Source organism: Brachyhypopomus gauderio, chromosome 8 (assembly GCF_052324685.1).
Source record: "Brachyhypopomus gauderio isolate BG-103 chromosome 8, BGAUD_0.2, whole genome shotgun sequence".
In the NCBI taxonomy this organism is placed as follows: domain Eukaryota; kingdom Metazoa; phylum Chordata; class Actinopteri; order Gymnotiformes; family Hypopomidae; genus Brachyhypopomus; species Brachyhypopomus gauderio.
This window is the reverse complement of record NC_135218.1, coordinates 2870432-2889168: the sequence shown is the minus strand read 5'-3', so window position 1 is coordinate 2889168 and position 18737 is coordinate 2870432. Positions and strand designations below refer to the sequence as shown.

Sequence of the window (18737 nt, the reverse complement as noted above, 5' to 3'; positions counted from 1 at the left end):
TACAAATATGAGCTATGTTTGTGAGTGTCTGAATAATTGTCTGCCAAATAACTAAATGTAAAATGCACTTTGCCCTGGGATAAGCAGTCACAATGACACCTGACTAATTTTGTATAAATGTGCAGTACTGTATATATTTGTATAGCAGTTTTCATAATTGCTCGGAACTCTGTACTTGTGTGTGTGTAAAAGAAAGAGAGAGAGAGAGAGAGAGAGAGAGAGAGAGAGAGAGACATCACTATGGCAGGCCAGAAGCTAAAAACAGGTGTGAAGTCAGAGCAAATCAAGCCTGACATGAATCTAACTAGGTGTTCAGCCTGAGGTTCAGTGGTGGTGCTGGAACATATTCCAAACACCTTTTATGACCTGCTCAATAACACTTAATAATTCTCTTTTACTCACTACAAGGCAGGAACAGGAGTGAATTATTAACATGTTGCTAATATATTTGTACATGATTTATTATAAATTGTTAGCTTTGTAATGTCAAGATTCATTGCGAGGGCTTGCATGCATTGTTGTAGAGATCATGTCTCAGATACATCTACAAAAAAATATCTCTTTGTAATTTAAAGTGTTAATTGTACAAACACGTACACTTGAACTAATGATGAAGGATCAGAATGAACTCAGTGTCTGACGTAGTAGCCTTATAACTGTCTCTCCTGTACAGACTTCAACGTAACCAAAACAGTGCTCACAACAAATTTCAGCTGGTCTTCATAGATGAATTACATCAGATAATGTCTGTTTAATCTAGAAACTTCTGGGAAAGCCTTCTGCTCCTTGTGTGCAACAAAGACTTGCCTGGGGTCTACTCCATGAGCTGTGTTTATTCTGTACTTATTCAGCATTACATACAAACAATTAACAGCCTGATGAGTTCCCACTGCAGACTTCACTTCGGCTTCCCCACCAAACATTGCAGGTCTGGGTAAGTATGGGAAATTAATGTTTTCTTTTGGTCCATGATGTTCAAAATGCTAAAACTTCCCCAACCCCCCCCCCCCCCCCCCCCCCCCCACTAGTAATAAAGTTAAATAGAGTCTAATTTTATATGTTGAACAACGACCTGCTCAGCTACAAAATGTATTTTTAATGGCACACAAATAGGCACATACATTTGCACACATATACCCATACACACACAATAATATACCCATATTACACTCACATATACCCATACACACACAAACACAGGGTAGTTTTGACAATAACACACCTGTTCTTGTCTCGAAGCTTTGAAATCTCTGATATCTGCTGCAGAAGCTCCTTCTCCAGTTTGTTAGTTGATAAGGAGTGCTCTAACAATTGAATCTCCAGTCTCGATGTCTGGTTCATTACCTTTGATAAGCATGACAAAACCCCAAGCATTATATTACCAATTGCAGTGGTGTCAGTTTCTACTCCACTGCATAAGAATGTTTACATTTTCATCCTGTGAATCAAGCAAGAAGCACGTCTCAGGTTAATGGATTTCAATAGTTACCATCTCTATAGAGTAGAACTATCAGTGAATAATGGAATAGATTCAGATAATGGATGGATTCAAAAGCCAATACGTTTGGGAAAAGCAGATTATGTTAATCTTGGTAATTTATGCTAATCTTCTTTACCTTGGCCTCAACGACATTGAGCTTCCTGGTTTGCTCAGCGGTCTGGGTGAGCAGATTGGTGCCGATCTCCAGCATAGTGGCTGTCTGGTTGTGAACCACATTAGCTTGCATATGCACCACCTTGGATTTCATGTTCTCCTGGACGTAGGTCTCTAGCTGTGGCCAAAAAAGAGAAAACACTGATATTTAGCTATAGTGGGCTAATGACATCCTTCAGAGAATAGGAGGTAGATGTCAGTCCCTTGGGTGAGACTCTGACGAGACGTAGTGAGCAATAAAGCAAGTAACACAGATAATAAAACTGCATTACTAAGATAATTACTAAGATAATGTGATGTCAAATCTGGAGCATAAAAGAACTGTAAAAACATCTGGCATTGCTGTCTGAAAACTATTAAGTCATCCCTGATTACCAATTTCCTGAAGTTTACCAATGCAAGTTCATTAACAGATGTTATGTGCTAAAAGAGTGCCATTTAACTCCAGTCTTTGAGGGCTGTAAACGAACTGTGAACGATCTCTGCTCAGACAACCTGAACTAAAACTTCGTTTGGTTTGGCAGTGCCGCACTTAAAGCATCCAGCACTCCTCAGCCAAGCCGGGTAGGAACCGGGATGTTTATTATCAAACACAGTCTTGTTCCCCAGCCAAGTGGCCCATAAGGCCCAAGAGAGATGGATCTATTGCCAGCCAAAGGTGCACCATGGCGACCCTCTTAGTCCTAATGTACTCTAACTCCAAAATAAACATGTCCTGAGACACTCGAAAGACGGACTAATGAAGGACAAGTTTATCACAATCGCAATAAACTTGGGTAGCCTCTAGAGAAAGTTATGAACCTTGTCATTACGTCAGTTTAGTTTTGTGATGGGAACTATTGATTTTGACACAGTGTGTCAATACCATGCAGGAACTTAGAAGTGAGAAGAATGGTGTACCTTCTCATAGATTCAGCCTTGGGAGTAGAGAGGACACCTAATGTAGAAATTACAACGCATGATGGTTGACTTGGAAACATCTATTGAGATAAACAGGGAAAGCAAAAGGTTGGGATTTCTCATGTTGTCGTTAATTCCCACAAGACTTCATGTGCCCTGACCAGTTAATTGACCCTAGCTTCCTGCCTTGGTTTAAAATCACACAAGACAAGCTTGGGAACACTGATTTGGATTCAGTGAAGGCTGCTAAACTAGCATTAACTTAATCCAGATGTCATGCTTCTCTCCGATTATAGCACTCCATGTGTTTTGGAGGCACTACACCATCACTGGCAGTAATATACTGATAAATTTGCTATGGATTTTTTTCAGAGGTTCAGTACAATGTGTAGGATTTTCTGTTTAAATATGTTTAGAAAGGTTATGGTGCAAGTCGTTTCAAACACTAAATTATTTCTACAAAGCAAAGTTTGTCCTGTGGTTGTTTCTAAAGCAGGTGTTATATAGTTCATGCTGCTTGCCTGGATTGATTTTAAAAAATGCAAATCAATGTTAGGTTCATGTTTATAATTCATGTTGTGTCATATGGAATTTGGCCATGAGCACTAGCACCAAATACCATAGCAACTTCAAGTAAAGTCTAAACAATTCTGTAAATGGCTCAAAAAGTGTCCCAAATTAGAGTCACTGTAAAATTACAAAGCTCTAGAGTGGCTACTGCGTGACCTCTCTCTATAAGGCTTGAATGGACCATTTTTAACTGGCACCCAATCAATCATTGCCTGATTAGGAGAATCCAGAGGCTGCTCAGGATTTGTGGGTAATAATGTTTTCCTTTGACTTTTAGGCAACTTATTTCATGCCCCGTTCTGTTGTCTTCCACCAACTCTTTATGCTTGTGTTTGGAGATACTGTGTTTTGACAAAACAAAAATTAACTAAACCACTTACAAGCGTATAAACATCATCTTTATATAGGCTAAATGTTCAAGTAATATACATACAATTATTTGCAAACATAAGACATAAGGGACTCAAATGAAAACAGGTCACCTGTCCCTTTAAGGCAAAGTCCTGTCAACTTTCTATTAATCATTCTCACTAGGACCAATCATTCTCACTAGGACTAAATACCTCTACACGTGACTGATAGTCATATACAATATACAAGTGACTGTCATGGGGATAAATTGATCAGATCCCGGCCCAAACAACCAGCTATGAAAGCATCCAGACCCATGGCAGAGACAGAGGAGAGGGAAGCAGTGGCAGAGGCCCCGCCCCCTGCTGGTTCTCTGGCTCTTTGCTCACTTCCCCTCCTCCAGTGCTGGCTCTATCTGCAGGTCCCCCCCCCCCCCCCCCCCCCCCCCCCCAAAAGCACACCATCCACGGATCTCCAGCCAGCCAAACAATAACTTCCTTCTCTTCGCTTTTTGATTCTGATCCAGCACAACTATTCGTAGCTTTACTCGTTGCCTCTCTTGCAGCCTTCAAAAGGCATTTCCAGACTATCCAAAACTCTCCAGGGTGCAAACCAGCAGTTGTGTTTAAGGCCTGGTCCTGGGATGACTTGCATTATTTCTTATAGTTGAATTACTAATCATTTAATAATAAAAGAGAAGTTCCTTATAGGTCATGTTAATAAAGGAAAGGAAACTATTGTTAAAAAAACCCCAATTTGATTTAATACTAACATGCTGTAAAACATTCCTGTTTATGCATTTCTGACAACGTTTAGTAGCAGACAGGAAATGACTAATGTGAACCTATTTTACTCAGAGAGCTGGATTCGGATTTAGTTGAGGGTCGAGGGTCTGTTCTGTGGTTTTTGCATGGGCTTTGGATCCTGAATTTTATTTTATATGTCCTTTGAATGAAGACAGCTGTGTAGTAATAACCACTGCAACCTCTGTGCATGTGGACTATGAATAAAATATTTGTATGGTATTTGGTTTAATGACAAATGGCAAATAAAACATTTGGTTAAATGTCCAGTAAAAGGTTTTAACAGCCACTATTAAAACAGTGGTAAAACATATAGTAGGTTTCTGGGGTTTCCCATACTCAAATACAGTTTTGGAAATACTATAGAAAAATAGGGTAATTATATATGTGAGTTTCCCTTTCTGTGAAGGTTTCCCTGGTGTTCACCTCCACACCAGAAAACGTGACATTAGTTCTACTTCTACACTACTATTACATTCTACCTCATGAACGATATTTTTAGCATGTTTTTCTAATTGCTGATACTTTATGAAAAGGTACAGACACATTCCTGCCAGAAATGGAGGAGTTGGCCTCGGGTTCAAGTGCTGTTTTAGAAGCTCATGAACTTCAAGAATAATTGGAGTGCCAGTGTCGGTCAGAGATTGAGAAAAAAAATTCCTTTCATTTTAAACTTCTGTGGATATGTGATATTCTCCATTACGGACTGTTCGCTACCTTAAATAATCACAGTGGAATGGGGTTGTAGTTTATATGTCATCATCTAACAGCTGTGTTTATACTGTATTTTATTGCTGAAAAGACATGTTTAACCAAGAGAACTGTGTTGTTTCTGCTTAGTTCATTCTGCAAAAACACTTAAGTGTGCATCATTAATATCTCAGGTACATTTTCTGACTCTATCATTTTTAGGAGATCAATAGAATATTTTATGTTTTCAATATCATACATTTTTATAAAAGAGTAGGTGTGGACAATGTTTGCTGGAAGTGTTACAGATAGAACCACATTTTTATCTTCTCACGTGTCACTGTTCCAAAATTTAATAAAACAAACCTATGAGATTTCAGCCTGACATTCAGTGTGAGAATTTCAAGGAAATTCCTTCAAACATAATGACATAAAAATGGATTGTTATAGAATTATTGATTATGTGGGTGGCTTCTAGATCCAACCAGATGTAGAGATTCAGTGGTGAAGTATCTGAAAACATGTGCCATAAATTCAGAGAATACAAGCTTTTTATGGCAATGCTAACAAACCACTTGTTTTTGTTCTATATTCTATGGTTATGATAAAAACATACATCATGTATTAAAGTCTACATGCCAGAAATAACACAGCCAAACTTGACAAACAGCTAGGTAAAGTATGCAAGATACTAAAAGACTCTGGAGTAGTGCACAGATACTAGTAATGAGAAGTTTATAGTTCCTTACAGAACCTCAGTAAAAAGATACAGTTTGCATACTTAGGATAACAAACTGGACCAATGTCTCTTCATGTGCATTTAGGGCAGTTGAATTGGAGACACATATAAGTACATTGTACACTGAAAGCTTTAATAAGGACAAGAGAGCAAAGTTATCCCCAAATTAAAAAATTTCTTACAAAAAATACACAATTTCTCACATTTGTGTGCCAGAGAACACAATATGTTCTTTAGCAATACAAGGGTTGCCAGCTGTGTAGCTAAGTAGTTAAAAGTGATAAAAAATAAATAATTTTATGGGCACAACATTGTTGCACTGTTAGAAAAAATACATTCTAACAGAACAAAAATACACTCTTCTGGTGGAAAAGAAAATGTAATTAAACTGGTGGTGTTTTGATAAAGGGTTAAAGGGATAAAGAGTAAGTTTGTAATTATGGAACTGTTCAAAACATTTTTTGTAATTTGACCTGTAATATGATTTGGCATCCTGATTATTAGTGCAATTGTGTGGGACGACGTGCTGTTCACATGCACTGCGGCTGGGGGATCAGGTTGGCTGATTGGATGTGACAGCCTTGGGCACAGAAAGCACAATGGCAGATACATTAGCAAGTCTTTTTTTTTACTACATTACTACTTCCTCCTGAACGGTCTCTGAACGTATTAGATTTGAGCTGAGACGTTAGTTTGTGGTGGGGGGGGGGGGGGGGGGGGTGGGGGTGGTGGTGATTCCTGCAATCCTGCCAGCAAACATCATCCCTACTCAAATCAAGACCAGATGGGCAAAGCCGAGTAGTGGGCTCATCTGTTTCCTCCACTTTCATCTTTGCCAACTGTCTGTGACTTAAAATGCCTATACAACAGTTCTTCCATATGTCAGTGACCAAAAAAAACCATTGATTTTATTGTGTTAATAATTTTTAAGTGAGTAATTTTTTATTTTGTTGCACTTAACTATTGATTTTATTGTAATGGGTTTTCCATTCAGTATTCCCAAGCATTTTTTTTACAGATTTATAAATTAAATAAAATTGCATAAAGCATAGAAAATAAACTGTAGAAACTACTTTTGATGTACATTTGATTGGTATCTAATTAATGTTCCATGCTAAATAAATTGTAAATTTGTAAATAATGTGAGATTTTCATAACCATCATTCCCTTATATATTTAATATATTGTTTTGGGTGTTGGTCCAGAAAACCAGAATACAGATCATATAATCTAGTTATATATTGATGTTCATAAAAAATAATTAAATAAATAAATAAACCTTCAGCCTGTGTTAACATTCAGTAATCACACTGGACATTCATCTTAATGCTAGAATTCTTAGTGTTATCAACCTTGATGTTTTCTGACAATTTAATATGTGATCTCAATGTTTCATATAAATTACAGTAATATACATACTCACTTGCATTTTTGACACACACACACCCATCACCCCCCAAGACCCCCCACCCCTCCACACACACACAGTTTTGGCTCTGGTTCCCACCTTACAAAAGGACTGGAGGAGACATGGGGGAGTGTGTGTCTGTATAGATGTGTGTATGCTTGTGTGTGTCTGTAATGCCATGCTACAGTTTACAGCAAAGCCACACCCAAACAAGATTGTATATACTCACATGTACACAAACACTCTCATGCACACATGCACTCACACACTTTCTCACCCCCCCACCCTTGTACTAAATGCACTGAAAATAACTTCCCCTTCTTCCGAGAACATCGCATTACCAATTCGATCTCCATGACAACGAATAGCTACCCTGCTATTTGAGGCCTTCGGGGACATTTAAAGGCATTTTGCTGTCTTCTTTTCATCTTTTGACAGCACAGCTTTATATCAGACACAAACATGGCCACATGCAAATATGATTAGTCTTGTTATCTGTTTTCCTATGATATGGTATACAGAGCCAAACGTGTCTGAAAAGCAGGCTCTTTGAACCCATGTGGAGATGCTTTGAGTCTCTATATTTCATTCTCTTCATGCACTTTTTTGGACTGAGAAAAAAGAAAGGGTCTTCTCTGACGAAGCCCCAGGAGAAAGCATTTCCCCTCTTTACAATGTTTTAATGGGCATATGAGAAGTTAAGGTGACAGGTCAAATTTTGGATTATAAAGCTTGTTCATCTTTGCTAATAGTTTAGTCATTTTTCATTTGTTAACAGGAGTTTGTATGTCTTTAAAGAAATTACTTACCAAATCCAGATGTTTGCATTAAGATATATTGCACGATTGTCAACTAAGCTATAACATTTGAAGGCTGAACTGGAAATATAATCTACCACTGAGACTTGTGGGTAAGGAACTTATCCGTCACACTCTATGAGAGCTTAATGTCAACTATACATTCTATACCATTATTATATAATTACATAATTATATCTCCTTATGTTTTACATCTACTCTAGCATACTACTGGGGGCCATAAAGTATGCATAATGCTGACTACAGATCGAAATAGCAAATGGCTTATGAATGGGGGGGGGGGGGGAGGGGGGGGTTATAAAAATGGAAAATAAGCATCAGCTTAAAAAGTAGCTGGATCACAGAAAATGTACCTCTTTTGTGGTTGTAGATTCAGTACATAAGACGCCCCTACTTAGGTGTTAAACATGGGTCAAACATATGAATCTCATGATCTCTGTGTGAAACATGAGAATGAATGACATGTACATTAATAGTCTGTGAAAGCTCCCAGTTGTTCATGTGTATCCTACAGAGGACTGGGTTACCTCTGAAGGTATTATAGCTGTCTCTTAAAAATGTGTCTTTATGTGTTTAGGGAGGCCCTTAAACTAAACTGAGTCTTCATTGCAAGTCTTTCTAGTCATTACTTAGCACTCTAATTTATCAAATGCGACATGACTCTGCCTATCACGGTGATGTGCGGTATTTGGGTGTCCTTTGGGGAGGTCCATACCTCCTCGCTGCTCCAGTTGAGAGTAGTAAGTGTCAGCTACATTAACTTCACATCAGCAGGTTGGAACATGAGGATTTATGAGCTTGCAATTATACATTTGGTCATGGCCAGCTAACAAGTATCTACTTGGTTGATGGGATGCAGACATACAAATAAGCAAACACCCCACATGTCAACAGAGTGAGCATTGCAAAATGGTTTTGTTTGCTTAGAGGAGCTAAGTCAGTGCAAGACATATCTGCCTCTCCAAAGAATAAATTATATATATTTTTTATATATATTAGATCTGCTTTTAGTTAAGAAACTCTAGTCTATTAGTTTATAATTTGTCACTTTACTTAATTATTACAATTTACTTAATTCTTTTTATCTTTAATTTTAATATTTTATTTTTATCTTCTTATATTTACTTATCTTAATTAGTTTTATTTACTTTACTTTTTATTATATTGTTTACTTTACTTTTTTACATTTTATGTTATTTTACTTTAATTTCTTCTAACATTTTCTTTTTGTCTTCTCCTTTTTATGTTTCTTTTATTTATACTGTAAAGCACTTTGAGTTGCATGTATGTATGAAAGGTGCTATACAAATAAAGATTATTATTATTATTATTATTATTATATTTTGAAATTCACGTCCCTTCCTTGTACTCCGCCCCCTCGTCGTGGTTGTCAGGTGTGTCTCATTTGGTTATTGGTTTGTGTATTTAAACCCTGTGTTTTACCCTGCACCTAGTGACTGCACATAGTCACTCTTGTTTTGTTCCTGTGTCTACACTAAGTATTCTCTAGTTTCTTCTGTTGTTTTTCATGTCTTGTGTTCTGGTGTTAAGTTCAGTCTCTGATTTCTAGTCTTGTTGTTCATTGGTGTTTGCTTTGTGTGCCTTTGTTGGTCTATGTAGCTTCATATATGTTGCATCCATGTCCTTGTTCATGAATTCCGTCTGTATTTCTAGCGAGTAATTACCTGGTTGATGTCTTCAGTTTATCTGTGTTTGATGTCTTCTTAGTTTTAGTCTTCCTTGTGTTTTTGTTAATAAATCACATAAACTCCAAGATCTCCTGCAGTTGTGTCAAAGCCGCCTCCTCAAGTACGTTTATATATATTCTCTACCATTTATGTATATGTATTATATATATTTTCCTCTCTGTATTATAATGGTACAGAGTTGCAGGGTTAAGACTAAATTTGATTGAGCCAGATTCCAGCATTAATTCTAATTATCAAATGTCCTGCTCCTCTGTAGGCCTCCTGTGTTTACTTTGCAATTCAGATCTCCCTGCAGCCAATCAGGGCTTCACTGCTGACCCTGCAGCGGAGGGGAGAATACAGCTGCGCTACACAAGTTGAGATTCCTCTCCCTCTCTGTCTGGGCTAATGTAAACAAACAAGCTCAGGGCTAATGCTCATGCCTATTGGCCAAGAGAGTTCAGACATAAGACAGGAAACACAGGACGCTGAGTAATGGATGAAGCCCCTGCTCTGTGCTCTTACTGGTGCTTCTTACTAAATATGCCATTGCCATGTTTTTGACAACAGGGACAGTGTGTAAAGAAATTTACATTTTATTTATTTCAAATATGGTATGATAGCATATTATTCAATGTTAAGCTGACTGAATTAATACCTAAATTAAACTATGAATATGATCATACTGGTAAAGTAATAACTCATTACTTGGATAATACACAAAAAGGAATGAGCCCTGTTGATTCCTCCACCATTAAAAACTGCAAGAGCCACAATCACTCATTAGGAAGGTAATAACCATTTAAAGTAGGCCAGCCAAAAATTACTTGTACTTTGCCAATTTAAACCAAGTATACTGAGCCTTATTAGCAGTACTTTAATTTCAAGATTCATTTGTTTTGTGGGAAAATCACCCTGAATGTGTTAAAGACTTGTAAGGTGTCAAGGAAAAAATAATTTAGAATCACAATCTGATTCAAAATTAACAGAAAATTAATTGGCAATTTAAGTTTTTTTTTTTCCTCCGTGACGGTCCTGGTTGCTTCTCCAAAATCTTTTATTACATGTATTTGTATTACAGTTAAAGTGTATAAGACACAGTCTATAGTAAATATTCACTAGATATTTTATATGGCAGGTAGACAACCCCACTGTATTTCCAGTCTAAAACAACTAATTGCATCACCAATTTCAAGTTAACAAAGGTCTAAGAATTTATTAGCTATTTTTCAATCTACTTGTGGCTAAAATGAAACTAGTCTGATGAACACACTGAAGATGTATTATGTTATACGTTATAATAGGATTACTGTGTCCAGCAATAATGAACAAAGGCGAAACGTGGTGTCAGAGGCATAGGTTATTGTTCACTTATGAATTCTATCCGATAAATGTCAGCGGAATCTATCTGAGTATGTTTAATTATAAAATTTAAGATAAAATGTTCACAACAGTAGTATACATTAAACGATTTATTACAGTTCTTCGATAAACTGTATGTGAATGCAGTTTTTGACAGTTCTACAAAGAGAAAGAGATTTACTTTTAGCAAGTTCATACTGATTCTTATTGTAATGCAGTTTATAATGTTACTGAATTTTTCTATATAGGTCCTCTAGTGTTTGTTTTTTTCAGCCAGTCTGACCTAATCAGTATGTAGGTACTGTATTGTGACTATAGGTCCCTGTGAGACACAGTAATAAGTGGTCAGGAAATTAGTAAGTATAGCTTCATTAATATCTGATGAATCTTTACTTATTTTTAGTCCCTGGTCTTTGATAATGAAATGAGAGGAGGAGAAATGCGGTAAATCAGTCAGCTGTGAAGTTGAAACATGCAATGTAATTATTTTGCTTTTGGGTTTTTTCCCATATGTGCACAGTCTCAGGACACTTAGGCTAGCTATACATTGAATGTTTGAATATTTACATTGCAGTCAGGGCAATAGCCAATTAAAAGGGTGTTACTGGGTGGTGATCATTTAATCCTTACTCTTTAGATGTGACAAAATGACATTTCACAGGAAAACATTAGACAGAAAAAGTGAGAGGTTAAAACTCCCAGTTTGCCTACAGGAATAGTCACAAAGGGTTTAAAAATGGAACTGATGGATGATGGTTCTCCCCAAGGGCACCTGGCTCATTAGTGTATTTTTGTACTAGCACTGTTATTTTCAGTGTCTTCCTCACCCTGCTTGACAAATGAGGCATCAAAACGTGATGAGAGTTCCAGACTTCTTCAGCTAGAGAAAGCCAGCAGGAGAAATGGCGAAGCTATTAGCAACACTATAGGCTATGCACAATGATCTCTTGGTGCTCAGCAGGCTGGTTTTGTTTTATTTCACTGTGATGCAAAGGTTTTGTCCAAGACGAGGTTCTCATCTGAGGCGTGTGTTAAAACATTTTTTTCTGACCCATATTGCAATTGTGAAGTGTGTAATGTTGGCGCTGGTGGCTTTGTCAAATGTTTTCAGAGGATTTAAATTCCCTCTTCTATCTGTAATCAGAAGATGTGTTTAAGGTCTTTGACACTCTGAAGTTATGAGGATAAATCTGACGAAACATATTTTTGGGAAATTAACAGTGCAACAGATGGTCACAAAGTTGAGCAACATTTTGAGTTTCAAGACTAACTGTCAGGGCCTGAGAATTCCTGCTTACATGTAATTAAATTTAAAGTTGAATGAATGCAGGCTTACTGTACGATTTGGCCTCTTTGGAGTATCTCAATAATAATCTCATTAATCTGAAGATGCAAAGGGAACCCTAGTGCCACTGGTCCAGGATCAGATCACTCTGCAGTTCCTGGCAGTCTGTGGAAACTGGCCAAATGTTTGAGGTTATATCTGATGAGTCCCCTTCAATTTCACTGCAGTGACCCAACTTGTACTTTGTACTGGGGCCAAGCCAAATATATGGCAATTGAATTTAACACCAATTGTGGAAATCTGAAAAACCGAAGGATTTCAAGAACAAGCAAAACGTGTTCACCATCCCTGTGAGTGAGGATGTTTTTGATTTATCAATGACAAGAATCTGACTGGAATCAGACCTGTTCAGCCATGCCCACACTCACCTTCTCTTCATTTACAACTGGCCCCTAGACATAATCGTAACAAACTCAAGACGTTGAGGTTCATGCTGTGATGTGGTGCATTCTGTCTTAAAAATAAATGGATTGACGGGTCATTTTCATGTCCTTGGAAAGCGTTAGTTTTATTTCCCATTTCTATCATATCTGTAGATACATTTTCCATTTTATGTTCACCAGTCAAAATGACTCAAATCTACATAGCATGTTTTGGTTAGGAGCAAACTATAACCAGATTTGGCATTGTGCTGGAATATTTTAAGATTACGTGACTTCTTCCGAGGTATAAAAGCACAGCAATCTGGAATGAAATGATTATGAATTCATGAGTCCCAAGTTTGGAATGTCTAAACAAAACATGTTCTAAGATGTAGGGCTGAATACAGGAATAGCACTATAGAACTTCCAATAGGCTGTAAGAATATAAGAATGGCTAAACATATCATTAACTAGAAGACTTAAAGGATGACAGTCATACCAAATAATTAATAATCTTAACAGCGAAAAAGGAAAGCTGACAAATCAGGCCACTCAATGGCACACAGAGGTGTGCTAGCACATGCTGCAGTGTTGCATTAGCCAAATCAGGCCAGTTATTTTAAATGCATGGTATTCAAAATTCAGTGTGATAGTTAAAACACACACAAAACACCACATGTAGCATTAACCTAACAACAGGAAACCTAAATACTATGTAGTTCACCCAGTCCCAGCCCTAAAATAGAGCAACATCAGAAACCTACAGTGTCAGACAATATTTCAACACTGCAATATTGTATTTTCAGTATCCTTTTCAAGATTTGTAAGTTATGGTGTGCACTGCTGCAGTAGCACCCCATTATGATGTTAAAATGTCAAAGGCCTGTCAAAAGAAGAGCACTTTCAGTTGAACCAGTGCCAAAAAGGTAATAGTGTTCAATATCCCACTATGTAAGAGGGACTCTTATCAGTGTGTAGGAGTCCTGGCTGTGATTGAGCTCTTGGTGTTGACTGATGTCAGGGGCAGGCGACACGACCTAGGCAGTGTTCAGTCCCTCCCCTCATAAGCCCTGCGCTTTCAAAGACACTTCCCCAAGAATGATAAACATGAACAAAGTGTTTGTTTAACAAACTAAAGCCGGCTGCTGTGATCAGGGCCAAACCCAGCAAGGATGTGTTCATGCACACACACGTCGCATCACATCACAAAGAATGAGAGAAACCCTGCTACTACTATTACTGCACACACATATATACGCACACATTTAACCTATCAGTGCTGTTGAGTTCACTATCTGCATTCAAGCTCTTGCTGTGAGACAGGCTTTCTGCAAAGAAGCACAGCAGCAGAAGTTCAAAGAGTATTTTAAAACATTTTTATCTAAGCATTCACGTTGTGCAATCACTCACTTTTATCCTAAACAAGTAGGTATAGAATGGAGAAAGTTTCTCACTTCTAAATCGAAAATAATATTGAGGCCTCTGTGCTTTCTTAAAACACAGTTCCCTCAGTTCCCAAACATATTTGGTGAAGTTCCCACCATGAATATGCTATTTATTTTGAGCTTCAAGCGAACATTTTTCACAGCAACATGTGGCAACATTACGATGAAGGAACATTTGATGTGTTTCTCAGATTGGATGGGCTGGCGTGGAGTGCTCTGTGGCCAGGCCCTTGACAAACGCAGAGGAAAACCCCAATGCTGCTTTTAAAGAGGCAAATTAAAGTGATGTAAAGGTGCACCTCGGTGGTCCTGCTGATGATGCTTCCCAGCCTATTCTCACCTGATCTCTCTGACCATCCTTTACATCTCAATGGGAGAATGAAACAAGAAATAGGCGGACAACAAAACCCAGATCGTAAAGCAGGGGGAGCTATTCATGTGTTGCAGCATGGTTAAAAGGAGTCGTTTCACCCAACTCCATTTTTTTTCTTATTTTGAGTGGTTTTACAGCATTTTTGAGCAATAGCCAATTATATAATGTCCACTACATCCCTGCAGTGTTTAATGTCAGTTATAATGCAACCTTGTTTTCACACTGTCCAAGTAAATCAAGGGGAATGAGCATGGATAATATAGCTTCTCTCTTTTGCTGATCACTGGCATGTCTCTGTAACACAGGAGTAGCACAGTAGACCATGGTGCAGCTCTCTAAACCAGAGTAGGTACAAACCAGAGTGAAAATCTGACCAAGAACCATCAGGAATCAGAAATGTCCAGACCCAGATGGACCCCAACGTTAATCAGGTTTAAAAAAGCATTCACTTCTTGGTATTAATTAAATAAAAACAAAAATTCAAATTAACACCCACACGTACAGACACACACACACACACACACACACACACACACACACACACACACACACACACACACACACACTGACATTGACCAAAAGTCCCTTTTGTCTCTCCTAGTGGAGTCTATACTCAAAGGGGTCTGGGTCCTACGCTGTATCTGAAGCTGCTCTAAATGGGACGTACAATCGCTAATACCCTGGCCTTTGATGGCGGAGGGGCTCTTTTCCAGAAAGATCTTTGGGCCAAGGCCATTACGTAAAAATAAGCAAAGACTTCAAATGGCTTCCATTGCCATCCTTAGCACACCCCCTCCATTCCTTTTCCTTGACCCCCCCCCCCCCCCCCCCCCCCCTCAAGGTTTAAAGAATGTGGTATGTCTTTTGTTGCGTTTGAATCTTGTAGGTTATCAGGTAAGGAGTGATCAGTGCCACATCAAAGAAAGCTTTTCCCATTTTGCTGTCAAATTACCCCCCTAGGTCTGATAGCTTGATTTTATGACTGCTGCTTACAGATGTGCTGGAATTCTTTAAGACCCCAGCATGTGAGTCAGCAGTTTGAGGACTAGTCCACAAACGACCTGGAAACAATCTATGGCCGTAACAGGAGAAAAGCACACACAGGGCAGTCACTGTGTTTTCAGTATGTGATCGCATGAATAGAAATGCTTTTGATTGCATATATGAGTTTATTTAGTTTATTTGTGAAGGGAAGTATACCAATACTGGCTACACCCCCACTATTCAACAAAGTGGAACTCCCAAAGCAGTAATTACGTCACTGATTGACATAATGAAGGTTTTATGTTGATTTGTTTATTTATTTTCTTTAAAATCTTGATCTTGTCTCTTCAAAAGAGTCAAGTCGGAGGTCATGTCTATTTTCCTCATGAGGTGAAGCATTTGAAACATTCCTCCATGACCTACATTCATTTATCAACCTGGGTGGTATGCCAACACACACACACACACACACACACACACACACACACACACACACACACACACACACACACACACACACACACACACACACACACACACGTACACTTGCACACATGCTTACCAATACCTATTCATCTATTCATTACCTCAGTCAAAATCACTTAGCATATCAATTCCTTGAAATAACACTGAAGTCTTGTATTCAGTTTATTTCAATGGACACCATAGTTTTAAAACACTTTGCTGACAGTCAAGTGAATAGATCAAACACACCTTAGTTTGATTTGTGTGCCTTCAGAATTTCCAATGAGGAACACTTGGATCAGAGCAGAAAAAGCAGCACAATCAAACTGATTGTTAAAAGTCTCTCACAACTTTATCACAGCCCTTTTGATGTCTTCAAGTACGCGTTCTATGTGCAATATGCCACAACTGCAAATCGATTAAGATCAAGTTGATATCAAAGAAAGCCAGAAAAGAATAAAAGACTTTGTGACAGTTTGAACATTGTGGACGCCTTTCACAGTCCTCAGTCCACGCATCTCGTCATACTGATTTATCTCTGCTTTAATCTGCCTGGGCCTGCCAGCGACCTCACTTTGCACAGCCTAAACCCATTTAGGCCCATTTAGGCTCACATATCAAACGGCCAAAAATCACCATGCACAAAACCACCACGTACAGTATTTCACCAGATCACTTACCGTGGTTGAGGCTTTACTCTGAATTTGCAACTTCACTCACCCCCATTACGAAAGTTGCAAACTTAGACCATCATCATCATCATTGCTCATGTGAACCTGTGTCCAGCAATGTAAAGTGACTAACGGTAATGGTGGGTAATGGTGTGGGGTAATGGTGTGCGGTATGGTGTGGGGTAATGGAGGGTAATGGTGTGGGGTATGCCAGTGGTATCGTTGGTACTCACCTTCTGGAGCCACTGGGTGTTGTTCTCCATGGCTGTCTCCAGATGCTGTAGTCGCTGGGCTGGCCACTCGCCCTCTCCGGGGGGCGCGTCTCTCTGGACAACGTTGCCGTTCCCGTAGGGGTCCGCCCCGGTCCTGCAGCTGACCGTCTCAGGCAGGAGGAAGGTGTAGCTGCACTGGCCGTGCTGTACGCGGTGCAGCTTCCTCCGTCGCTCGCCCTGCCCACGCCTCTGCCCGTTCCCGGTCCCGCCGCCGACCGGCCCCCGCCGCCTCCGACAGCAGCAGGAGCAGCGCCAGCCACCGTCTGTGTGCGGCCAGCCTCATGGCTACACGCCCGGATGGGTCACAGCGTGCGGAAAAGGGCACCTGTGGGCAAAGGGCTCACCTGCTCACTCAGCCACAAGGGAAGCGCGCATAGCTGCGGATGTGAGAAAAGATGCTCCGTCTTCTGACTCTGCTGTTCTTTTTTTCCTTTCTGTCACGATGTCTCTATGTTTGGGTCTCTCCCGTTGGTGGAGGGGGTTATTTTCCTAAGCAGGGTCTTGTTTCCTTTAAACTTTCTTTGGCCCCTGTTGCTATGTGAGGAACCAAACTGAAGTGTAAGCCCCCACCCCCCCCAAAAGTAGCTGTATGCACAGAGCACTGAACTCTGTGAAAGACGAACGAGGAGGAGAATGAGGAGGAACCCCCCCGGACCAGACTCCTAAACTCTTTTTAGAGAGATGAAAACAAGACAAATGCAAAAAGACTTTCCTGTCCTAAAGCAGTGTCTGAAATGACCAGAAAGACGGAGTTCTGCCCTCTTATCTGGGAGTGAGGGAGTGTGTGGGGAGGAGGAGGAGAGGAGAGACGGAACTGAGGGAGGTCTATTAGCACACGCTCTTTCTCTGCTCACTGCTCTAAAGCATTTATTCACTCTCTTCTTCTTTGCTGCCAATCAACTTCACTCTATTATTTAATCTTTTCTTGACCCTGACAAGTCTAGTGACTCTAGTGTTTTTACAAAACTTTTATAGAAATTTAACAAATATAACATACAAAACTGTTAATTGTGTTCTTTGTACAGAAACAAAATCTGACTACACTCCAGAAGAATATCTTTCACATTGCAGCAAAGTCTTATACGATGCGCATAGGTGTGATCAAACATGAGTTTTACTGCATTTAGATCATTTTAAGTCCTACATTTTTAGGTCCTAAATCTTTAATAAAGTACTTTTCTTTTGTGTACACTAACTGTACAAAACATGCAGTTAGATGCAGTTCACAAGGTTGCATAACATTTTAAAATAAATTCTCTGGCCATATGCCAGTTTGTGCAAAATAGACTCTCTTCAGAACTGTAACATAAGAAATAGGTGCCTATTAAGCACTAAGCAATGACTCCAAAGCTGAGGACGTGGAAACACTTTCTCTGGGGCAAGACTGCATGTGTGGTGTTTTGTGGTCTCCTCATTGCTGTGGTGGTGTGTGATCATTGGGACACACACCATGCCACACGAGCCTCAAACGCCTCAGGGATGTTCCCCATGACCACATCACTGGCTAGGCATAGACACACTGGCAGTTTTGTATCTGGTGGTGTTTTCTACTCCACTTTCTTTGGGATTAGGGTGGGAGGCGGGGGTGATGTTCTCGGCGAGAGTCAGATGCTAAAATACAGAAGGGCACGGTTTTCCTCCATGTTGCAGCATTTTGCATACGTGACGACTGCAACGTTTGCAAGACTGCAGATGAAATATTATGTATAAAAAACGTTAAGAGGAACAAGAACAATCTCACAGGAGGCCAGGCTGCATGGTTCATTCACTAGGGAGGGGTTTACAGGCTGTTTAACTGATCCATAAAACATGTATATATTTTCTGTAAATGGCATTG

The 18737-nt window shown here is 39.3% G+C and overlaps 1 protein-coding gene across 1 annotated transcript in view; it reads right to left on the bottom strand.

Moving 5' to 3' along the window:
• The window catches only part of angpt4 (angiopoietin 4), a 35140-nt gene extending 16750 nt beyond the window's left edge, over positions 1 to 18390 (bottom strand). Inside the window, exons 1-4 of the mRNA XM_077013680.1 lie at positions 18360 to 18390; positions 16862 to 17178; positions 1617 to 1772; positions 1223 to 1344 (exon numbers count right to left, since the gene is read on the bottom strand). Coding sequence (XP_076869795.1) covers positions 1223 to 1344; positions 1617 to 1772; positions 16862 to 17178; positions 18360 to 18390 — 626 coding nt within the window. The remainder of the gene's footprint in view (positions 1 to 1222; positions 1345 to 1616; positions 1773 to 16861; positions 17179 to 18359) is intronic.
• Positions 18391 to 18737: the final 347 nt, after the last annotated feature.